Source organism: Pongo pygmaeus, chromosome 13 (genome assembly GCF_028885625.2).
Source record: "Pongo pygmaeus isolate AG05252 chromosome 13, NHGRI_mPonPyg2-v2.0_pri, whole genome shotgun sequence".
Taxonomy (NCBI): domain Eukaryota; kingdom Metazoa; phylum Chordata; class Mammalia; order Primates; family Hominidae; genus Pongo; species Pongo pygmaeus.
In genome coordinates this window covers 121179744-121203886 of record NC_072386.2, presented here as the reverse complement: position 1 = coordinate 121203886, position 24143 = coordinate 121179744, and the positions used below count along the sequence as shown (strand labels likewise).

The following is a 24143-nucleotide window of genomic DNA, read 5'->3' as shown; positions in this document are numbered from 1 at the left end:
TTAAAAAACAGAGGAGGTGGAGAGGCATTTCTGAATGTATTTTTTGGGGGGCCACTCTCTCCCTGACACAAAAACCAAAGAACCACAAGAGAACTACAGATCCACATCCCACATGAATATAGACACAAAAAATCTCTGACAAAATTTTAGCAAACTAAATCCAGCAATACCAAATGGTATTTTTCCCATGAATGTAAAATTGGTTTAACATTCAAAAATCAATTAATGTAATTCATTGTAGTAACAGAATACAGGAGAAAACATCTCAAGGGATGTTGAGAAACATTTGACAAAATTCAACTCCCAATTTTGAGAGAGAGATATATATACATATGCCAAAAAATTAACCACAGTAATGAGTTCACACAAGATCTGGTTGTCTATTTTTAATTTTTTGGAGACAGAATCTTGCTCTTTTGCCCAGGCTGGAGTGCAACGGTGCTATCTCAACTCACTGCAACCTTTGCCTCCTGGGTTCAAGCGATTCTCTTGCCTCAGCCTCCGGAGTAGCTGGAATTACAGATGTGCGCCACCACACCCAGCTAATTTTTGTATTTTTAGTAGAGACGGAGCCTCGCCATGTTGCCAGACTACTCTCTAACTCCTGACCTCAAGCATCTTGGCCTCCCAAAGTGCTGGAATTACAGGTGTGAGCCACCGCGCCTGGGATCTGGTTGTTTAAAAAGGAGCCTGGAACCTCTCTCTCTCTCTCTTGCTCCCTCACTTGCCATGTGATACAACGTTCTGTATCCCCCTTCACCTTCTACAATAATTGGAAACTTCCAGGAGTCATGATTGGAAGCCTCCTGAGGTCTCACCAGGAGCAGATCCCAGCACTATGCTTCCTGTAGAGCCTGCATAAAGCAAAATAAACCTCTTTTCTTTATAAATAGTCTCAGGCATTCCTTTATAGCAATGGTAATGGACTAACTCAGATGACAATTCTCTTCAAATGAATCTGTTGTTTTAATGCAATTCCAATGAAATCTTAGCAGACTTTTTGAAGAAATGAATAATTTGTTTAAAAAATTTATATGGGGCCATGCGCAGTGTCTCACACCTATAATCCCAGCACTTTGGGAGGTAGTGGAGGCTGAGGTCAGGAGTTCAAGACCAGCCTGCCCAACATGGCAAAACCCCATCTCTACTAAAAGTACAAAAATTAGCCAGGCGTGGTGGGGGGCACCTGTAATCCCAGCTACTCAGGAGGCTGAGGCAGAAGAATCGCTTGAACCCAGAAGGCGGAGGTTGCAGTGAGCTGAGATCGCACCACTGCACTCCAGTCTGGGTGACAAGTGTGAGACTCCGTCTCAAAAAAAAAAAAAAAAAAAAAATATATATATATATATATATATATATATGGGCTGGTCAGGTGGTTTACGCCTGTAATCCCAGTACTTTGGGAGTCCGAGGTGAGTGGATCACTTGAGGTCAGGAGTTCAAGACCAGCCTGGCCAACGTGGTGAAACCCCATCTCTACTAAAAATACAAAAATTAGCTGGATGTGGCGGTGCACACCTGTAATTCCAGCTACTCAGGAGGCTGAGGCAGGAGAATTGGTTGAATCCAAAAGGTGGAGGCTACAGTGAGGCAAGATGGCACCACTGCTGTACTCCAGGCTGGGTGACAGATGGAGACTCTGTCTCAAAGAAAAAAAAGTATATGGAAAAGTAAAGGACTCAGAATAGCCAAAACAATCTTAAAAGAATGAGGTTTAAGGTTTCCTATAAGCTATAATAAGAAAGTCAGAGAATTTTTGGTGTAAGGCTAGACACATATATTAATGAAGCAGAATTGAGAGTCCAGAAGTAGACCCATACCCATCAACTGATTTTTTTTTTTTTTTTTTTTTTTTTTGAGACGGAGTCTCGCTCTGTTGCCCAGGTTGGAGTGCAGTGGTGCGATCTTGGCTCACTGCAACCTCTGCCTTCCGGGTTCAAGTGATTCTCATGCCTCAGCCTCCCAAGCAGCTAGGATTACAGGCTTGCGCCACCATGGCCGGCTAATTTTTATATTTTCAGTAGAGATGGGGTTTCACCATGTTGGCCAGGCTGGTCTCCAACTCTTGACCTCAGGTGATCCACCTATGTTGGCCTCCCAAAGTGCTGGGATTACAGGCGTGAGCCACCATGCCCGGCCTAATCAATTGATTTTTGACAAAGATGCTGAGGTAATATAATAGGAAAAAGACTTTTTAAGAAATGGTGCTGGAACAGCAAAACATCAGTATTTTCAAAAAATAAACTTTGATCCTGAATCACAACCTACACAGTAATGAACTCAAAATGGAGCAAGGACCTACTTGTAAATGTTAATAAAATTTTTTCAAAGAAATAAAAGCTGGGCCTGGTGGGGTGGCTCATGCCTATAATCCCAGCACTTTGGGAGGCTGAGGCAGGTGGGTCGTTTGAGGTCAGGAGTTTAATACCAGCCTGGCCAAATGGTGAAACTCCATCTCTACCAAAAAATACAAAAATTAGCCAGCGTGGTGGCGGGCGCCTGTAATCCCAGCTACTCGGGAGGCTGAGGCAGGAGAATCGCTTGAACCCGAGAGGCAGAGTTGGGGTTGAGCGGAGATCATGCCACTGCACTCCAGCCTACAGAGTGAGCTTCTGTCTCAAACAAAACAAAACAAAACAAAACAAAAAAAAACAAACAAAAAAAAAGGAAAGAATTAATCACTGCACTAGAAGAAATACTTTTAAAAGTTCTTCAACAGAAGGAAAATGATATATATAGAAACTTTGATCTATTCAATGGAATGAAGGGCATCAGAAAAAGAAATATATGGATAAATATAAGATAAACTTTTTTCTTATTTTTAATCTTTATTTATTATTATTATGATTTTTTGAGGCAGAGTCTCATTCTATCGCCCAGGCTGGAGTGCAGTGGTGCAATCTCAGCTGTTTATTTTTATTTTTTGAGACAGAGTCTTGAGATGTTGCCCAGGCTAGGTTACAGTGCTGTGATCACACCTCACTGCAGTCTCTACCTCCCAGACTCATGGGATCCTCCCACCTCAGTCTCCTGAGTAGCTGGAACCACAGGCATGTGCTACCACACTTGGCTAATTTTAAAATTTTTTGTAAAGATGGGGGTCTCCCTATGTTGCCCAGGCTGGTCTTGAATCCCTGGGCTTAAGCAATCCTCCTACCTTAGCCTCCCAAAGTGCTAGGATTATAGGCATGGCCCACCATTATTTTTCATCTTTTAAAAATTTTTTTAATTTTTAATTTTTATTTTTAATCTTTTAAAAGTGATATTTGACTGTCTAAAGCAAAAATAATAGCAATGTATTATGGGATTTTGTAGCATATCTATGACAACAAAAGCATAAAGTGAAACGTTCTAGGCTCGTACTGTTACAAAGTTGTTATGTTACACTCGAGGTGGCATACTATTAACTGAAGGTAGGCTGTGGTAAGTTAAAGATGTATAAAATAACTCTCAGAGAGGCCACTAAAAAAGAAATAACTAATAATTAAGTATAGCTAATAACCAATTATTAAAAACATTCCATTAAATTCAACAAAAGGGCTGAGCATGGTGGCTCATGCCTGTAATCCCAGCACTTTGGAAGGCTGAGGCAGGTGAATCATTTGAGCCCAGGAGTTTGAGACCAGCCTGGGCAACATAGTGAGACTCTATCTAAATTCAACAAAAGGCAGAAAAATAATTTAGAATATGGAAAGAACTAAATATATAAATGGGAAAAGGTTAAGTTAGGGAGTATCAATGTAACGAAATATTATGTAATTGCTGAAAATGTTTAAGGAGTTTTAAAAATTTATTTATTTATTTATTTTATGGAGATGAGGTCTCGCTATGTTGGTCAGGCTGGTCTTAAACTCCTGCACTCAAGCAATCCACCCACCTCGGACTCCCAAAGTGCTGGGATTATAGGCATGAACCACTGCGCCCAGGCTTAAGGATTGAGTTTTTAATGTTATAGGAAAGCATTTATGATATGTTAAAATTTTAAAAATAGGGTGCAAAGTATATACATTAAAGCATAAATATATAAAGTTTATACTTTATTATTATTTTTTATTTTTTTATTTTTTGAGACGGAGTCTCACTCTATCACCCAGGCTGGAGTGCAGTGGCGCAGTCTCGGCTCACTGCAAGCTCTGCCTCCTGGGTTTACACCATTCTCCTGCCTCAGCCTCCTGAGTAGCTGGGACTACAGGCGCCCGCCACCACGTCCGGCTAATTTTTTGTATTTTTCGTACAGACGGGGTTTCACCTTGCTGGCCAGGACAGTCTCGATCTCCTGACCTTGTGATCCGCCCGCCTCAGCCTCCCAAAGTGTTGGGATTACAGGCGTGAGCCACCATGCCCGGCTAAAGTTTATACTTTAAAGTGTAAGGTATACATTTAAAACTATAAAATATAAAGCATTTATACTTTAGCCTAAATAACTACAAAAATATTGTAAGCATAGGAAAAAATATAGTGGATTATAGGATGTTTAGCCAAAAAACAAAAAAAGAAAAGAAAAAGACAAAATATGACTGATAATATACCAAATGTGGCTGGGCGTGGTGGCTTATGCCTATAATCCCAGCACTCTGGGAGGCCGAGGCCAGGCTGGTCTCAAACTGGCTAGTCTTGAACTCGTGACCTCGTGATCCACCTGCTTCAGCCTCCCAAAGTTTTGGGATTAAAGGGGCGAGCCACCGTGCCTGGCTAGTTATTTCTTTTCTTAAAGACGCAGCTTATCACTATGGTTAAAGACATAATGGCCAGGTGCAGTGGCTCACGCCTGTAATCCCAGCACTCTGGGAGGCCGGAGGTGGGTGAATCACCTGACATCAGGAGTTCGAGACCAGCCTGACCAACATGGTGAAACCCCGTCTCTACCAAAAATACAAAAATTAGCCAGGCGTGGTGGTGGGCATCTGCAATCCCAGCTACTCAGAAGGCTGAAGCAGGAGAATCTCTTGAACCTGGGAGGCGGAAGTTGCACTGAGCCGAGATTGTGCCACTGCATTCCAGCCTGGGTGACAGAGCAAGACTCCATCTTAACAACAACAACAACAAAGGGTGACAGAGCAAGACTCTGTCACCATCTTAAGAGACTAGTGTATCTTTTAATTGTCATTTCATAGCTCCCCACCGCAGCTGCTCCCCCACCCTTCCCTTCGATGACAACATTTGCAGGCTTCAGGGGGACCAGGGAACAAAGCTGGGGCCTGGCAGCCCCACTACGCTGCCAGCCGGGGAGAACAAGTCACAGTTACAAATAATCACAACAATTGGCGCCTGTACTTGGGGGATCTGCAAATTGAGGAGGCCCCAGCTCCTCATTGTACAGGGGTCTATTTGGCAGTGACCTTGCTCTGGAGACGATCTTAACAACAACAACAAAAAGACAAACGCACAAGATTTGGGGACTCAGCCAGGCCGGGGTTTGGTTCTTGGTTCTGTCACTTGCTAGCTGAGTGGCTTTTGGCAAGTCAATTTATCTGCAGCTTCGTTGCTACCTCTACATAATGGAGATGAAAGTGTCCACTTCCAAGTGTGGTTTTGAAGACTCAATGAGATAATGTGAATAAAGTGTGTAGTGAAGTGTTTGGCACAAAGCTAATATTGAGTCATTTATTATTACCACGGACATTAATAATCAGAGGAAAATAAGTTTTAAAGGTAAAACTTCTTTTGCGAGAAACCCTCATGGACACAGGCAGCGGAGTGGCGAGGCGATCCCTGAGGTCAGGTTCTGAGTTCAGAACCAGGACAATGCACAGAGCAAGTGGCACTCAAGTCTTCCCAGTGAAGATGCTTTTGGTTGCAAGGAGCAGCAACTCTCTCACTGAGCTGGAGTCCTGAATTCGTTATGATATCAGGTGTCAGGGAAACCAGGCCAAGAGATGCCACCAGCTTTCATGAAGCACCAGTATAGAAATACTGACGCCAATACCATGACCCTCTCTTCCCATCCCTTCCCTCTCCTTTCCTTCTACACCTGCTCTGTGCCCCAGGTCCACAGCATCCCAGCGGTGAGTGCCTGTGTTACATGCCCTCACTTCCGGCCACGTGCCAAAGCCCAATTCCTGGGCGTGCTGATTGGCCAGTTCGAGTCAGGTGTCCATCCACGGTCCAATCAGATATGACCAAGGCGGGGGGGGCGGGGGCCACACTACAAATATGGGTGCTTTGGGGCCTGGTTTGTGGACCGTGAGAAGTGCTGCCAAGTTCCGGGCTTGCTCTTTTCTCCTCTCTGCTCAGGCCTCTCCCTCCTGCTTCATGATTTAGGCCGCTTTAGGCCATGCAGCTGTGGTAAGTGTCCTAGGGTCACTCATGGCCGCCCTCTATAGAAGCTCCCTGTGGGCTGTGAGTAAAGGTGAGCTCCAGAGAAAGGGCTGTGCGTTGATGTCCCCAAAGGGCATCCCCTAAATTTTATTTGGTTTCCTGACATTTGCCACAGGACCACAGTTGGTGACAGATTCCCAGGCTGCTGGCTAGGATCTGACCCAGGCGGCACTTCTGGATTCCTAGTTTTTGCTGGAGAGGGGTCGACTGCCAGATTAACAGGCTGTCTGGCAAATGGCGGCCTTCGGCAGCACTTAGGTCCGAAAACACAAAGGTTGGCCTAAGAAAACCATAATTAACTACACACACACACACACACACACACACACACACGGTAGAAATAAAGAAACAAAAGACTAGTGTATCTTTTAATTGTCATTTTATAGCTCCCCACCGCAGCTGCCCCCCACCCTTCTCTTCAATGACAACGTTTGCAGGCTTCAGGGGGACCAGGGAACAAAGCTGGGGCCTGGCAGCCCCACTACGCTGCCAGCCGGGGAGAACAAGTCACAATTACAAATTATCACAACAATTAGCGCCTGTACTTGGGGGATCTGCAAATTGAGGAGGCCCCAGCTCCTCATTGTACAGGGGTCTATTTGGCAGTGACCTTGCTCTGGAGACGATGATATTCCTTCAGCCTGTAAACCAGATTCAAAACAAAGAAAAATGTAAATTAACAATAACAACACACACTGGGTTCAATTAATTCAGGCAGAACTGGGGTGGCTGGGGCAGCTGTTTGTTAAGATGTGTGTGAAGTTGCCTTTTTTTCTATTCTCTCTCCCGCCCTGGCCCCTCCTGCCCTCCAATCAGGATAATGTAATTAATTTATCTTAGGGGGAAAACATTGTTTGTCATTGTTGAAGACAAAGCGTTTAACTGGCAATAGGAGAAATGAAGAGGCCATTATGTAAGCCCTGTTTGTTCTGGGCCATTTAAAAGGGTTTATAGAGTCATAAAATACAAACAGAGGGCGCAGGAGGCAGGGGAGGTGGAGGTGACAGAGGGGAAGGGAGAGGACCCTGGGCAGATGGGCGGGATTCAACATCTCTCGGGGCATGAGGTGCCTCCAGGGACAAGAGACTGGCTCTGGGAGAAAATGGTGGCTCTGTGCCCAGGGCATGTTTTTAGCAAGAGGAGACAGACTTGCATCTTCTTCTAGATTCCAATCCCCATGAGAAGGGAGCTGGTGATGGAGAACCCACAGCAGGATAGGCCCTCCGGACTCAGCTCCACCACCTCCTACCTGTGTGACCCTTGGAAAGTTACTTAACCACTCAGCCTGTTTCCAGGGAGTTGCAAATTTTGTGTAAGAATTAAATGAGACATCCTAGGAGAGTGCCCCAGAGCAGTTTAGTCTATGTTAGCTGCTGGTGACAAACGACCCTGTTTGCCCTTGAGCACACCAGCCCTGGGCTGAGAGTGCTTGCTGCTGGCACTGCCCCTGGCTCTTCTGCATGCCAGGGTCTAAGCCTGAGCCGCATGCTTGATTTCCACAGGCTCATATTGAACCTTCACTGCATCTGTGAGGCAGGTACAGCTGACACCCTTACTGGTGACTCACAGAGGATCAAAGGTCTGAGTGACTTCAGATGACGTGCACCACCCTCCTGGGCCATGGAGATCCACTTGGCTAGGATGGCTTCCAGCTAGACCTACAGCTCAGGTATGATGACAGAAAACAAAGGCTTCTCTCCACCTCTACGCTGTTTCCTTATTTAACCTGCCCTGCAAAGGAGCTCATAATGGAGTCCCTGTGGCTTAGGGGGAGGGGAGGGCAAGTATCAGAGGCACCGGGTGGGACACAGGAACCTAGGACCCCAATGCCTAGGACCCTCTGTTGCTGTCGGCTATCAAAGCATGCCTCTGAGGATGCTATGGGCAGATGGACAGGAAAGTGAGGTTTGTCTAGGGCAGGGCAGGGCAGGGCAGCAGTCAAGGTCCCATCAAAGCCTACCCTTTACACCTGGGGGCTCTGAAGGCCCATCAGGGCCCTGAGCTTCTCACCTGAGGGAATTGATGTTGATGAACCCGGTGGCATCAGTTGGCTCATAATCACCCTGCACGTTCATGCTGCAGGGAGAGTAGAAGCTTGTCAGCTCAGCCTGGCCCTGGCCTCTGCTTGAAGGGAGGATTGCTGGGGCCAGAAGCAGCCCCACCTCCCAGATGCCAGGGCATTTCCCGTGTGGGTCCAAACCCTCCCTGCACGTCAGCTTTCCATTGAATTTCTGTACAACTCAGGGAACCCTGTTCTGGGCCAGGCACCAACCCAAAGGTTGGAGAGCCCTAGTGGAGCACACAGCAGCCTCTTCCCTGCTAAACAATGTGGCAGGAGGCTAGGAGCAGCCACCCCAGAACTAGCCCTATGAAATCCCACCAACCAGAGCACTCTGTCTGTAAATGGATAACTCGTCCAAGCCAGCTGTGCCCTTGGGACTGTGTGGATGGCATCCAGTGACCTGAAGGCTCAGGAGGCCTTAGGGCGTGAATTGCAACAGCACAAAGGCATTTCGCAAGCTGCAGGGAGGCCTCCAGCATTCACAGCAAGATTGGCCCACCAAGTCACCTTTCCCCTCATGTGTCCAACCAGTTAGACCTTACCTAATCCATCCTGAAACCTGGGCATCCACCGCCAGTGTGTCATGGAAAATGCTGGGTTGACTGCCGCTGTACTCAGCAGAGCAGATTTTACCTCTCTACAGTTTCCACCTCCCAGACTCCACCAGCCTTCTGCTTTGGGGCTCTCCACCCTTAGCTGCTCCTCCCAACCTTCCTAACCATGGCAGTCACTCCAGCCGGCCGACTGGGGTTTGCGTCCTGGCTCCGCCACCTGCCACCAGAGAGCCCAGGCAAGTATTCCTGCACTCGGAGCCTCGGCCTTGCACTTGTGAAATGCGTGACGGTAGTTAGCTCTCAGCGTCACATTTGGCCCCACATGAAATAATGTAGCTGGTGCCTGGCACGTGGTGAGCACCCACTAGTACTAACACTATTCATTCACTCATTCATTTGTTCAGGCATTTATTAAGCCCTTGCTGCCTGCCAGGTGCCGGGCCAGGTGCCGAGGAAGGAAGAGCAAGAGTGGTGTCCACAGGGAGGGGCCAGACCTAAGCAATCAATCACCCATTGCCTTCATTAATTATGGTTGTGCTAAGCACTTAGGGCACGTGGACTCAGATGCCTCCTACTCTACAAGGCCAGCCTCTGAGCCTCTGAGAGGATGGGGTCCCTTGTCATGTCCTGCTCTGAATCAGTCCCTTGTCTGCAGAATTCCAGCCTTGGGACAAAGCTGACTCAAGGTTCTCAAGGTAGGGGTTGGGGGTGGGGGTCGGTGTTGGGAGGCAGGAGGATCTGCTGCTTTGAGACCCTGAGGCTGGACCTCTGACTGGTTCTTTGTAGACTGTGGACTTTTTACAAGAACAAATAAGGTCTCTGCATCTGCCTGGCCCCAGTGACTTGTTCAGGACCCGGGCCCTGACCTTCACCAGGCCTTGAAGCCGGTGGGTGCGTGGAACTCTCTGCAAAGTCACTCCCATGCTCCTGTACGTCCTTGGTCTCCCTCCCTCCCTCCTCTGCACCTCCACGGCCCCTCCAGGGCTCAGGCACTGAAGCCACCAGGAGCTTGCATTCCCTGGAAGAGGAGGAGATGCCAGACTTTTGCTGGCCACCCCTTTCTGTGCAGTCAGTGCTTAGGAAGAGCTAGACCAAACTAGACCACCAAGCTCCTCAGATCCCTTTAACAGACCTTGTTTTAGAAACCGAGCCTCAGCCCCGCTGGCCCCTATACTCAGCCCAGGGAGCACGTAGGACACAGAATCCCCTTACCTCTGTGTCCATCTGTCCCTTCACCTCCATCTCTCACAAGTCACAACAAACTCTCCCCATCCCGTTCCCCAAGGTGGGAACTTCCCAACTGCCCTGGCAGCCCCTGCAAAGAGGGCCCACATACATCCAGGGACAAACTTGTCCCACGAGGCTGCTGGGAGTTCCAAGAGGGGTTTCTCAGGAACTAAAAAACCTCTTTTTAAAATTGTGGTTTGAAGTGAGGGGGGAGGTGGAAAAAGAGTTTACAATGATTTTTTTTTTTTTTTTTTTTTACCTCCCCTGACGGTCTACAGAAAACCTCTGTGCTTTTATTTTTGCTCATTCGAGTGGCTCTGACCTGCTCTATAATTACGTTACTTTCTACCTACTGTGCCGCGGCATTTCCAGTTCTGCTACCTCTCACGGCTTCCTCGCTGGTCCCTGTGACGCTGTCACTCAAGGGCTTTCAAGTCAGCGATGTAGAAATCAAAAAGAAAAGGGAAATGGTCGGAGACACAGTGAGAATAAATGCTCCTGCTTTTCTCTCTTTTTTTCCCCTTTCCCTTTTTACTTTATTCATTTAATCTCCCTGAGCGAGACTGTAAGGCTTAATGAAGGGTTGGACAGATTATTAGAGGCTGTTGATTTGGAGGGGGAGGGAAGAAAGAGCCAGAGAGAGAAAGAGAGAAGATAATTTGACATTTACCCCGACTGATCTAAACTGACTCAGTTGTATTTATGGCTTATAAAGTGTTTAGAAAGATTGAAGAGGGGAGAAACTCAACATGGCAAGGAGAAGGGAAAGAAAAAAATAATATTGACTGCCAAACAAGACTCGTACTTTAATTCCCAACCAGCCTCCAGGAGGGAGGGGCTGGCCTTAGCCTGAGCTAAGCTGGCCTTAGGGGACCCACGTCTAGTGGGGACTGATTGTCCCACAGGGGCCTGCCCCATCTCTAGTTTGGCCAGGTGACCTCTGGAGGTGACACCTCGTCCCTTGGTGCCCGTCACTCTCATCCACTGGGTGGACACAGGAGTGGCCAATCGTTACCTGCCACCTTTGCCCTGGCTCACCAGGGCCCTCCTGCCCCTCCAGGGGCTCCTCCTTGGCCACCTTCTGCCTGGTCCGTCAATGAGAAATCTCCTCATGGTTCCACTTGTGTTTCCTTTTTTTTTTAAGAGACAGTGCCTAGCTTTGTTACTAAGGTTAGAGTGCAGCGGTGCGATCCTGGCTCACTGCAGGCTCCAACTCCTGGCCTCAAGTGATCCTCCTGCCTCAGTCTCCTGAGTAGCTGGGACTACAGGTGCATGCCACCACGCCTGGCTAATATTTTATGTATTTACTTTTTGAGACAGGGTTTTGCTGTGTTGCCCAGGCTGGAGTGCAGTGGCATGATCATGGCTCAATGCACCCTTGATCTCCCAGGCTCAAGAGACGCTCCCACCTCAGCCTCCCAAGTAGTTGGGACCACAAGCACATGCCACCATGCTTAGCTAATTCTTTTGTTCTTAGTAGAGATGAGGTCTCACTATGTTGCCCAGGCTGGTCTTGAACTCCTGGCCTCAAGCAATCCTCCTGCCTTGGCCTCCCAAAGAGTTGGGATTACAGGTGTGTGCCATCTTGCCTGACTAGTTCCCTTCTTGTCTCACTCCACACTTTCCCCTAGGCAGTCTCTCTTGGCCCAGGGCTTCAGAGAACATCAAAATGCCTATGATGCTCCAGGGTCTTCAGCCTGGGTTCTCCTCAACTCTAGACCCAAGTGTCCGACGGCCTTCCAGTTAGTTTTCCCAGCTATCTCAAAAGAAACCCATGCTCATGACACCTAAATCCAAATGCAAGATCCTTCCTCAAGAGTATTTCCTCAACCCAGGGACTGCACCCAGCTGCTCATGACCCCAGACACCAGGGTGATTCTGGACCCTCCATCTCCCTCCACATCCAAGTCATTTCAATCCCTCCTCCTAGATATGTGTCACATTCGCCTGCTGCTATCTAGTCCGGGAATCATCAGCATGGTCCAAGCTACTGCATTTCCACAGGTGCCCTTCCACCTCCCACCTACTCAAATCCGTTCTCCAGAGCAGCCAGGAGGACCCTCTAAATGAACAGATCTGATCTTGCCCTTCCCTTTAAGATCTAGCTTCAGCTCCTTCCCCCGGCCTCTTTTGCCCTTCCACCCCTCCCCTCATTCACCTGTTAACTCCTTCTGCTATTGTTTGAATAGCAAAGGAGCTTCTCCACAACCCCAATTATTTTATTTATATATATATATATACACACATATATATACATATATATACATATATATATATATATACATATATATATATATATATATATATTTTTTTTTTTTTTTTGAGACAAGGTCTTTCTATGTTGCCCAGGCTGGTCTTGAACTCCTGGGTCAAGCAATCCTCCCACCTCGGCCTCCTGAGTAGCTGAAATTACAGGCATGCACCACGCCTCCTAGCCAATCCCAGTTATTATACCCAGCCGGACTATCCTGCATTCCTCACAGCCTGCTGCTACCTTGTCTAATTCTACATTCTGGTGATTGTTTGATCCATGCCTTTCTCCCAGCTAGCCTGTAAGTTCCACGGGAGCATAGTGGTGTCTGTATCCTCTGTGACCATCGCTCTGTGCTCTGCATGATGCCTGACATGTGCTCAGGCACAGGTGTCTTGAGGATCCAGTCAAAAGATAGGCTCGCCCAAGTGGGGGTCAGAATGAGGTGTGGGGCACCTACCTCACCAGCTCCTCGTTGTAGAGAGACAGTGGGGACTCCCGGCCAAGGATGTACACCTGGCCCTTGAGGACGGACACCTGCACTTTCCCTTCCACTCGCTCCTGGGACTTGGTGATGCAGTGGCGGACAAATTCACACTCAGGGCTGTGCCAGAAACCTACGGGGAGGAAAACGGGATACCACTAGGGAGGCCTCCTGCACCGCGAGGATACAGGGAGACCTGGAGCACAGGAAGGGTGCCCCATGGTTTACCCCGCCATGCAGACCATGACTGCCTCCCGTGAGTCTGGCACAATGTGCACTTGCCAGTGGCTGAGTTGAGGACCATGCTTTCATAGCCCTGCCCTCTAATCTTGCAAAGGGCCTGTGGGTAAGGAGGTGACCACCTAGGTCATTTCCCTAAGGGTCAGGAGGAGGGAAGTGACCCACTGCTTCACGCCATAGGCATTCAGGAAGTGCCACAGGCCAGCAACTGGGACACAGTGGTAAAGGGACCCCATCCCTGGCCCAATGGAGGGTTTAATCTTCTGGGGGAGGCAGAAGACCTCAGACAGGACTCAGAGGCACGTGCTGCTTGGGGCTTGGTGATATGGGTGTCCAGTGCAGGCAGCTGGGTGGTGGTTCAGACCATGGCCATGCATAGCCTTCCTCTCTCTATGCCTCTGTTTCCCCATCTGTTGAGTAGGGATGTCACAGTAATATTTCATGTGGATCCCCTAGCCCTGAGCAGCACCAGCCTTAGAGGCTACTGTGAACTGGAGTCCTGGCCGGAGCCCACCCCTTGGGGTGGGCAGGCCCCTTGGAATCAGTGAGCTGTTTTCTGCACCTGCTACTGTTTTCCTGGGCAGATAGAATATTTCTGCATAGATAAGCAGCACTGCGCTCAGGCTTTGATCTGGGCTAGCTCCCTGAATCCTCATAGACAGCACTCTGAGAGAAACTCTCTTAGCCTCTCCCCTTTCTGGGTGAGGAAGGGAGACTCAGAGAAGTTAAGAAACTTCTCCAGGATCACACAGGCTGGAAGTGGGGAGCCTCCATTTGACTTGTGTTGGCCCGAGTTGTAACAACTCTGCTTCCTATGATAAACCTGGAGCTTTCTCTATGGCCGGAACATCCCTTGGTGTGTAGGTGGGGGCAGGAGGTGCCTGAGAAACATGTTCCCTCCCCTCTCCCCCAGAGCCCTAAAGGCCAGGGAGGGGTAGCGCTCAGACCACAGTCTGCCCCGGGCCTCTCTCTAGCCTCTGCTGAGGGAGGCTGGGACCAAGGGGCAGGCAGGCAGGCCATGGCCGGGGGAGGGACAGGGCAAGGCTAGAGTTTCCTGAAATGGAGCCTGGAAGGTGAGCCCACCTGGGCAGCTGCGGGGCCAGATGGCGCATGATCTCCTGCCCTGATAAAGGGCTGGGTCAGCCCAGGGGCTGCGGCTATTGTGGGAGGCCCAGGCCCCTAGGGGCACCTGCTGAGGCCCTCCGTGGGAAAGGGGACAGGCCTCTGGGATGGGGTCCTGGGGCTTGCAGAGGCGGGAGAGGGCCAAGCATAGAGAGTAAAGGTTGAGTCCTTGCTCTCCAGTGTCCCACCCTTTGAATCCACATCCCAGCCACACCTGGACAAGTGATGTAACTTCCCTGTGCCTCGGTTTCCTCATTTGCACAGTGAGAAAACATTACTAACCAGAGGTTGTGTGGATGCAGTGAGGGAATGCACAGAGCGCAGAGCGTTTTGCATTTGCAGTTTGAACACCATGCTCTGTGCCAGCCCTCACTGTACACAGGGAGAGAGGCCCAGAGAGGGAAAGAGCCTGTCCAAGGCCACACAGCAAGATTGTGGAAGAGCCCAGGTCTGACGAAGCACTCCTAACTCTGGCCCAGGGCTTTTTCCAACACATCCCGAGACCCTTGTGGAGGGGGCCACTGATGTTCTCCCAGCCCCCCATGCCCTGGTGTCCAGGGCTTGGCCATCTTTCTGACGGAGCTGGGATAATTAGCCCATTAAGTTTCCAGGCCAGAAGACAGGCAGGAGATGGAGCCAGAGATAGGACAGAGATCTCTGTGGGAGCAACTGGCCTGGGCTTTATCTCAGAATTTTCTACCTCTGCCCCACGGGGGTCTTCTGCTCAGATTTCTTTTCCCAGCGGACCCAGCCTGGGTTGGGGGACAGCGACCCTGGCATAAGCTGCATCGGGGGAGACCCTGCACCCCCCAGACCTGCAGATCACTGTGGGTGGGGCTTAGGGCTGAGCTGGAGAGGGACCCCTCCCCTCTCCCCCGTGCTGCTAGGCCCAGCCAAACACACGCGATCCTTTCTAACTGGAGCAATTCTGTGTGAGTTGCACATTATACCCATTTTATTGCTGAAGAAATGGAGGTGAGGGGAGAAGAGGTGAGCTATACCCCCTAGAAGAGATGCTCCACTGGGCCCTGCCAGGGTCCTGAAGCTGGGGTCCTGCCAGGCTAACCGTGGTTGCCACTCCTGGAGACAGTCTGCCTGAAGCTCACACAGCCAGACCAGGAAATTTGGGAATGGTGGGAGAGGAGAGGGAGCCAGCCAGCCACATACAGACACACAGATGCAGGGTGGCAGTGGTCACAGAACCTAGGGCCTCTCGGAGTGAGGCTGGGGCAGGAGGGCTTTCCCATGCCTCAGTCTCCCTACCTGTGCTGAGACCACAGGGGCTCTGAGGAAGCCAAGCATTACAGCAGAATGGTGGGCTTTCCACCCAGGAGCTACATGGGACTGGGAAGAGACCCTGGCGTGCCCTCAGCCTGGTGCCCTTTATTTGACAGGAGGGGAAACTGAGGCTCAAGGAAGAGACAGCCCTGCTCAAGACCATTAACCCAGCCAGAGGCAAGACTCCAAGTGCCCCGCCTCCATACTGGGAAACCACACCAGGTGCTCGCAGTTATTTCACGCACTGGAATAAGCACCCGTCTGCCAGACATTGTTCCAGGTGCTTCACAAATACTCATGCTTTTAGTCCTCACCCACCAGACAGGTAGAACTGTTATTCCCACTCTTCAGATGGGAAAACTGAGGCCTAGGGAAATTAAGTAACATGATCAAGCAAAGCCCTGGTCTATACCATGTCTGTATTCCTCATGGGGAAAATCGCATCAAACAGGCCCTCTGAGCTGTGGGGGTCAGCTTGCTGCCCGAGGCCGATCTTGATGTTTGTGGGGCCCTGGATGTCAGAGGACCAGGGCAAAGTTAATATTAGTGATAACTACCCAGAAGAAGCCCCTACTCTCCCTCGCCTCCACTCTGAGGTTTTGTTTCCTTTTAAGTCTCCTAATCATTTTACCTCAGTTTGGGATGTAGAGGGCTTGTCGCTGGCTGACAGAGCAGGGACTCAACCCAGCCAGTCCAGTGTAGAGGCATCGTGACTGCAGCCAGGAGCCAAACTGTGCCCTACACCCAGGGTTCCCCTGTCTGTGCCGCCGCGCCCCTTGATCACGAGCATCCTGGAATCTGTTGGAGTAACTGGGAACTTGGCCGCTACAGCTGGCCTGTCCCCGGCTCAAAGCTGCCCATCACCAGCCAGGAGAGCCTGGGCGAGTGTCTTCACCTGGGGGCCTCCGTTTCTTCACCTCTGCGCAGCTAATATTAGATAATACCCCATCAGGTGCCCAGCTCAGAGCCTAGCAGCAAGACGGCAGGATAAGTGGCAGCCGTGGCTGCAGCCATGGTGGGATCAGCCTTCATGGAGGCCCCGGAGCAGTCCGGCCAGGTGCTCTCTCCTCCGCCACGTCTTAATGACTCTCTCACTTTGTAACTAAAATCCTCCTTTCGGGGTTGCAATCCCACCGGGCTGGAAAGCCCGCAGGAGACAATGGTATTTAAGCACCTGTCTGTACCTGGGAAGGGGGGCAGAAACTCGGCTTCAAAGCTGCCAGGAACAATGGCAGGGAGAAATAACGCCAGCCAATAACCATCGAGCCCTCTTGAAATCCTGAGATGAGTTACAGTGATTAGGAGGCTTAAAAGGAAACAAAATCTGGGAGTGGAGGGGAAGAGGCGAGGGGAGGAGAGCTTAGCCCAGGTAGCTATTAGATTAACTAATACTAACTTTGCATGGGTCCCCTGATGTCCAGGCCCCTGAAGATGTGAGGGTCGTCCTCAGGCAGCAGCCCGTCCTCCCACAGCTCAGGGCAGCTGTTTAATGTAATGCCCCAAATCGGGGCTATGTGTATGTTGTGGAGGCGGGTGGGAAGGGCCAGAGAGTCAGTATTTTAGGCTCTTTGGGTCCTACGGACTCTCTCAAAATGGCTCAACCTACCCTTGCCGCTCCAGGGGAGCCACGGACAACGCAGAAACAGCCACCTCACCCGGCGTGAGCCACCGTGCTCGGCAACACTCGACTTTTATATAATTTCTCATGAAATAGCATTAAAATTTTTTCCTCCCAACCATTTAAAAATGTAAAAACTGGCCAGACACAGTGGCTTACGCCTGTAATCCCAGCACTTTGGGAGGCCAAGATGGGCGGCTCACCTGAGATCAGGAGTTCGAGACCAGCCTGGCCAACATGGTGAAACCCCGTCTCTACTAAAAATACAAAAACTAGCCAGGCATGGTGGCGCATGCCTGTAATCCCAGTCACTCGACAGGCTCAGGCAGGAGAAGCGCTTGAATCAGGGAGGCGGAGGTTGCAGTGAGCCAAGATCGTACCATCGCACTCCAGCCTGGGCAACAAGAGCGAAAGTCCGTCCCAAATAAATAAATAAATAAATAAATAAATAAATAAATAAAAAATGTAAAAACTATTTTTAGCTCATGGGCTGAACAAAACAGGTGACAGGCTGGATTTGACCCAGGGACTGTAGTTTGGGGACCTCTGTTACACCGCATGAGGGTTGGATTTTGGAGTCAGGAGGCCTAGATTCCAAGGCATGGAAACCCAGGCTCCTCACCTGCAAAACGGGGACACCCCCCACCAGGTGCTCATGTCACCCACCGGTCCTTCCACACATGGGCTGGGTGTGTGACAGGGCTCAGGCCCTGCGGTCACCTTGGTGGTTTCATGGTCAAGATCTGGCTCCTGCAGTACTAGGGTCTGGGGCTGAGTTCCTGGTCCGGGGAGCCTCTCCCTCAAGTTGATGGAGTAGGTCCAGGTTCTGCCTGGAGACAGCCTGACTTGGGGGTCAAACCCAGCTAGGCCACTTCTGGTTTTATGCTTTCCTTCTGAGCCTCAGTTTCCTCATGTGTACAGGGAGCTGCAGACCTCCTGGGAAAGTTGTGAGGACCATGTGGGGTGATGCATGTCACCGCACAGTGCCCAGTGCCTGGCACGTGCTGGAGTCATGCAAACTGTAGGGGGTGGAAGCTGCTGGACACCTTGGGAAGCCGGTACATCTCCCTGGACACACCCCATGGCAAGGCAGGTTCTAGCATCCCCTTGCTCCCTCATGCCCTGTACCTTCCCTCAACCCCCTTTGGCCTGCACCTTTTGGGGCCTCACATGAGGATGGCAGTGGGTGGCAGGGGAGAAAGGTGCTGATACGGAGGGGAGGGCCAGGCCCAAGAGCCGGACGGTGATTTGGGATCCCTTGTGGGGCGGTTAGAGGGGGCAGCCATATAGTCTTACGCACCAGTATACACCAGCTCAGCAAATTTCAAGCCCAGGCCTTGTTTGATTTTGCGCACTTCCCGGTCCATGGTGAAGGCCTCGATGTCTAAATGAGCATGGTAAAGGATGGTGCCTGCTGGGGTCTCGTAGATACCTAGCCATTTTTCCAGGCAGGGGGAAAAGGAAAAAAAAGAGAGAAACGCATGAAACCCAAACTGTCAGCAAATGACAAAAAAAAAAAATAATAATAATAATAATGAGTCGTCTGACAGGAGACAAGCCGGTCGGACCCATTCACTCCCAGCTTGCTGCAAAATGCATCTGTCATTATGTTCATGCTGGGGCCACGACAGTCCACTCTGCGGCTTGTGGAGAAAATGTCTAGATGCCCCCTTTGAAGGGGCCCTCAGACGCTAGAAAATGACAGGGTTTCGGAGCAGCAACCCCTCCCTCCCCATGCGTGCCCACCGGCCTGAGGTTGAAAGCCTGTAATTAAAGCGACTACGGTAGAGCCCAGAGCCCCAAATATCCCTTCCTCCTTTCCACCAGGGAGCCAGGGGAGGGGGACGGCTGTGCACATACATGTACACATGTGTACACACATGCCACCTTCAGCCCGTGGGGCCCCTGCGGCCAGGTCTCTCCAGAGGCCACTGGGGTGGCAGAGGGCTTGGGCAATCACCTAGGCTGACCCCACTGTACAGATGGGGAAACTGAGCCCAAGAGGAGCAGGAACTTGCTCTAGGTGGAGCTGGGAACTGAATGTAGGCCCCCGAGTCCCTCACCAGTGCTGTCTGCTGCCCTGTAAGTCACCTGGCCATGGAGGCCCAACCGTGGAAGGTCAGGGGAGAGGGGATTGCTCAAGTCCTCTCTTGTGACCTCAGGCCCAGTCCCTCCATTTGGAAAACAACCTGCTTGGAACAGATGATCTCCGAGTGACACAGAAGTGCCTGGCCTTGGGCTGAGCTGGGTCTGGGGGAAGGTCCTTCCTACTGCATTGGAGGACAGTGGGGCACCAAGAGGCAGGACTGCCCACAGCACACAGCCCAGGCCCCCTCTTGCCCCAGGAGTGCGACCTCTCGAATCAACTTCAGAGCTGGCCTTGGGCAAGCCTGCCCTGCAGCTGCTGTCTGGGTGGAGCAGGGGCCATAGCTCCCCCATCTCCATGGATTCTACCCCGAGAGCTTCCTTTCTTCCACCATACGTTACATCGCTAAAGGGGTAGGTTCTCGGTTATCCTGGGAATTTACTAACATCTTTCTACAGTTGCTGCTTGAAAAAAACCCAGAAAGGATTTGTACACTCATGTTCATAGCAGCATTAATCACAATAGCCAAGAGGCAGAAGCAACCCAGGTGTCCATCGAGGGATGAGTGAAGAAGCAAAATGCGGTCCATCCATACGATGGAATATTATTCAGCCTTAAGGAAGGGGGCCGGGCGCAGTGGCTCACACCTGTAATAATTCTAGCACTTTGGGAGGCCGAGGCAGGTGGATCACCTGAGGTCAGGAGTTCAAGACCAGCCTGGCCAACATGGTGAAACCCCATCTCTACTAAAAATACAAAAAAATTTAGCCGGGCATGGTGGTACATGCCTGTAGCCCCAGCTACTTGGGAGGCTGAGGCAGGAGGATCACTGGAGCCTGGGAGGCAGAGGTTGCAGTGAGCTGATTTCACACCACTGCACTCCAGCCTGGGTGACAAAGCAAGACTCTGTCTAAAAAAAAAAGGAAGGAAATCCTGACACATGCCACAGCATCAACATAAGGCCGTGATGCTAAGTGACAAAGGCCAGGCACAAAAACAAACACTGTATGTTCCACTCATGGGAGGTCCCTCGAGTCATCAAAATCATACAGCCAGAAATGGTGGTTGCCAGGGGCCAGGGTAGGGAAAATGGGGAGTGTTTCATGGGGCCAGAGTCTCAGCTTTGCAAAATGAAAATGTTCTGGAGGTGGACGGTAGTGACAGCGGCACAGCCCTGGGAAAGGATCTAATGCCGTTGAGTGGCACACTTATGCATTTTAAAATGGTTCATTTTATGTTACATGTATTTTACCACAATTTTAATTTAAAACAAACAAACCATGAAGGATATTGGTTTTGACTCTGAAGCCCACTGGGGATCTGGGGAGGCTGAGTCTGCTGAGCCCTCGTGCACTAACCAGAAGTTTCCTCCTTGGAGAACTCCTCCAGTCTTTGATCTTTAAGTCTTAGAATCACGGAAATGTCAGAGCTTGCATTAGGATCAATCCGGTACCGTGTTCTCCCAACTGTTAGCTGCCAACCTAATATTCAAACAGCCTGCGGCAGAAGCCCAGCATATAGAAGAGATGGCAGAGGCTGTGCTGGGAGGAACAGAGGCCCCTCTGCAAACTCTGGACTCACCTTAAATCTAGTCCCACACACCAGTTTTACAAATGAGAACCTGAGGCCTGGGGAGGGAGTGCCTTGCCTAATACCACCCAGCCAAATGGAGGGGGAATGGGTCCAGCACCGGGTCTCCCATCTCGGCTCCAGGTGGCCTCGAAGGGCCTTTGGCAAAGTGATCAACTGCTAACCAGAGCGTGAGAGAAAAAGCCCAAGTCCGGGCTGTTGCTGTGGAGGAAAAGCTTGGTTCTCACCACGGCTCCGTGTTCCTGGGCAGAAGGGAACCTCTCTGGGGGCTTGGTTCGCTCATCTGTAAACCCCTGATATACCGGTGTCAGGTGACATGCTTGTGAAAGCCCCTCAGAGCAACCAGGTGCAAATATCAGTATCGTGTGCTGTGAAAGAGCCTGTCCGGCTTCATTGGTGGGGGCTGCAGCTTTCGGCATCTCCACCGTCTGAATCTAGTTGTGACCTCTGATTAGGAAATGGCCTCTCTCCAAGTTTATGCAGTGGTCCAAGCCCTCAAATCCCTCGGGAGTTCCTCAGGCCTCACCTTGACTCTTGTAAACACAGTTCAAATGGGTCCGTCATCATTTTCTGCAGAGCAGCTCAGAGCCACAAACCAGGAAGAGGTAAAAAGGCTGATGGCAGCAGAAACAGAGGAATGACTGAGAAAAGTCATTATAGACAGCCTGGAGAACAGGGACATAGAACTTAGCACAGGCCAGGTATGCGGGGGCTCACACCTGTAATCCCAGAACTTTGGGAGGCCAAGGCGGGAGGATTGCTTGAGCTGAGTTCAAGACCAGCCTGGGCAACATAGTGAGACCCCATCTCTACCAAAAAATTTAAAAAATTAGCTGGGTGTGGTGGCACGTGCCTGTGGTCCCAGCTACTTGGGAGGCCAAGATGGGAGGATCGTTTCAGCCCAGGAGTTCAAGACTAATCCGGGCAATGTAGGGAGACCCCGTCTCTACAAAAAAAAATGGTAAATTAGCTGGGTGTGGTGATGTATGCTGGGTGGGAGGATTGCTGGAGCCCGGGAGGCTGAGGCTGCAGTGAGTAATGATCGTACCACTGCACTACAGCCTCGGTGACAAAGCAAGACCCTGTCTGAAAGAAACAAAATGTGATGACCCCAAACAAACATGACAGCACCAAGAAAGCCACCAGAAAGGGGAATGGTTCAGCAGTGTGTTCAGAAAGACCAGTGTGTGCAAAAACAGGAAATCTCTGTCTCCAAAATGGCAGATATAACGATAATGTTCAAGGAGCAAGTTTTCAATTAGCCTAGAAACCTTGTTACCAGAAATAAAGCAGTTTCCCAAGAGCCACCAAGAGCACGACACTGACAAAGTCCTGCTGGTCCTCCCATCCTGGCACATACTAGAACTTGACACATATTGGGTTGGAAACAGGCCTTCTAGTGATTAGTTTGGGTACATTTTGGAAAATTCCAGAAACTTGCAAAGCCCATCCTTACACTGGCCACAGAGTCGTATTAGCGCCATCCTGGGCAGGCCAGTAGCAGCAGCCCTCCTCATTTTCAACTCCTAGACACCTAGGCCTGCCTCCCTGCTTTTCTGTCCTCAGTTTGGCCAACTGTGGGGCAGTCCAAACTATATTTGCAGGGCTGGAGCTGGGCACCAGGAATCCTACAACCATGCTTTACAGAAAGTGCCCAGCTTGGCCTTTACAGAAGGTGCCCAGCTTGGCTTTGCTGTGTGACTTTGGCCGATCTCAGCCGCCTCTCTCAGACCCAGGCAACCCATCTGGAAAGCAAGAAGGCTGCAAGTTCCTGCTGCTCTGACATTGCAACTTCCTTTGGGACCTACCTCAAAGGTAAGTGTTCAGAGCGTCCTCCAGGTGTGCCCTACTTACTGACAGTCTTGTCTCGAGAACACTCCTCCCATCACAGCATCTCCTCCCATCAGTCCAGAGAGGGGAGGGCACAGCTGGGGCTCAGGGCTCAAGGAAGAGCTGTGACTTGCCCAAGGTCCTCCAGCTACTGGCCCATCACAGGTGTCCCCAGGAAAATGAGGCCAGTGCCACTGGGAGCAGAGAGTGTCTGGTGGGCAGAGGCCAGGCAGAACTCTCCTCTTCCTGAGCCCCCAGCACCGGCTTCCTGGCTGCTGCCCTCCCAGGCAGCCTCCGGAGGGCTCATAGGCAAGGGGAAAGGCTGCAGCCACGAAACACACCAGTGCAATTAATATTCCTGCTCCTTTTCTTTGAAGGTGTTAAAGTTAATTGTGACGGATCAAAAAGCTTGTTTTTAGGTTGCTGCTGACACGCGCGCGCGCGCGCGTGTGTGTGTGTGTGCGTGCGCGCATTTTAAAGCTCTTCCCTCTCCTCTCCACAGGGGTAGGGGGTAGAGATGATTTCTGTGTGTTTCTTCTGGAAAAAAAAAAAAAAAACAGTGACAGAAACCTGATGCTAAAAGACTATGGATTTGGGGCTTTTGACAGTTGGCATACAAACCGCTGCGCAGAGAGAAGGAGGAAATGACAGCTGAGTCTCTGTGTTGCCGTGGAAGAGACAACAGACATCTTTGGAGTGACACGCACAGCAGCTCCAAGTGTCTATTTTCATCTCCCCGTGTTTACAGGAAAAAGACAGAGGTGTCAGCAGTTCTCTGTGGAGCAGCTTCAATCACACCATAATTACTGCCAAGAAGGGTGCAGCGGGGAGTGGGGAGAAGGGCAAGGAGCTGGGGGTGGCCAGGGGTGGCTCGGGGGAGAGTGGACCAAGCAGAAAGAGGTGGGAACCAAACAGCTGCTGTGGCTCAAATTCTTCTCGTCCGTCCCTGAGGCTGCCAGGATAGCCGGAATGAACAATTTTGCAGAATTGAGTGGGATCCGCCAGCTCAGCTGGGGCCTGGGCTGGAGGTGAGGGCACCCGGACTAAAGGCTCTGGTCCTTTGGGAAAGTAGAAGAAGTGATTTGGAAGAGGTGGGGCATGGGGGTTGGCTGGAGCCCAAGGGCTCCCCTCTTAGGTACCAGGGCCAAGGTGAGAGGCAGTTGCCATGGTGACGGGAGGCAGGTCAGGGTGGGACTCTAGCCATCCTCTATGCTCCTGGTGCCCGGCGGGCCCCATCCTGGGTGGGCCTCTGGGGCTGAAAACCTCTTTGCTTCACAGGTCTCCCTCCATTCTCCATCTGGAATGTTCCAGATGGTGGGTGGGCACGTTGGGCAAGTGGGTGGCAGCCCTTGTTCCTTCTGGGCCAGAAAGTGGAGGAGTAAGGAGGAAGGGAGACAGGAGGGGAGAGTGGGGAAGGGGAGGAGGATGTGCAAAGAGGGAAGGGCAAGGGAGGAAGAGGGGAAGGAGGAGGGAAGGGAGAGAG

The 24143-nt window shown here is 50.7% G+C and overlaps 1 protein-coding gene and 1 long non-coding RNA gene across 3 annotated transcripts in view; one reads left to right on the top strand and one right to left on the bottom strand.

Annotated features, from left to right (window-relative positions):
* Positions 1–6126: 6126 nt before the first annotated feature.
* LOC129043947 (uncharacterized) lies at positions 6127–22703 on the top strand. The gene is made up of 3 exons (XR_008504571.1): positions 6127–6285; positions 7821–7987; positions 22561–22703. It is a non-coding gene; the product is annotated as an uncharacterized LOC129043947 (long non-coding RNA).
* ASS1 (argininosuccinate synthase 1) overlaps positions 6681–24143 on the bottom strand; it is a 56300-nt gene continuing 38837 nt past the window's right edge. For both annotated transcript variants that reach the window (XM_054501340.2, XM_063649956.1), the window contains exons 12-15: positions 18455–18586; positions 12873–13029; positions 8329–8394; positions 6681–6959 (exon numbers count right to left, since the gene is read on the bottom strand). In XM_054501340.2, the coding sequence (XP_054357315.1) occupies positions 6914–6959; positions 8329–8394; positions 12873–13029; positions 18455–18586 (401 nt within the window). In that variant the 3' untranslated portion in view covers positions 6681–6913. The remainder of the gene's footprint in view (positions 6960–8328; positions 8395–12872; positions 13030–18454; positions 18587–24143) is intronic.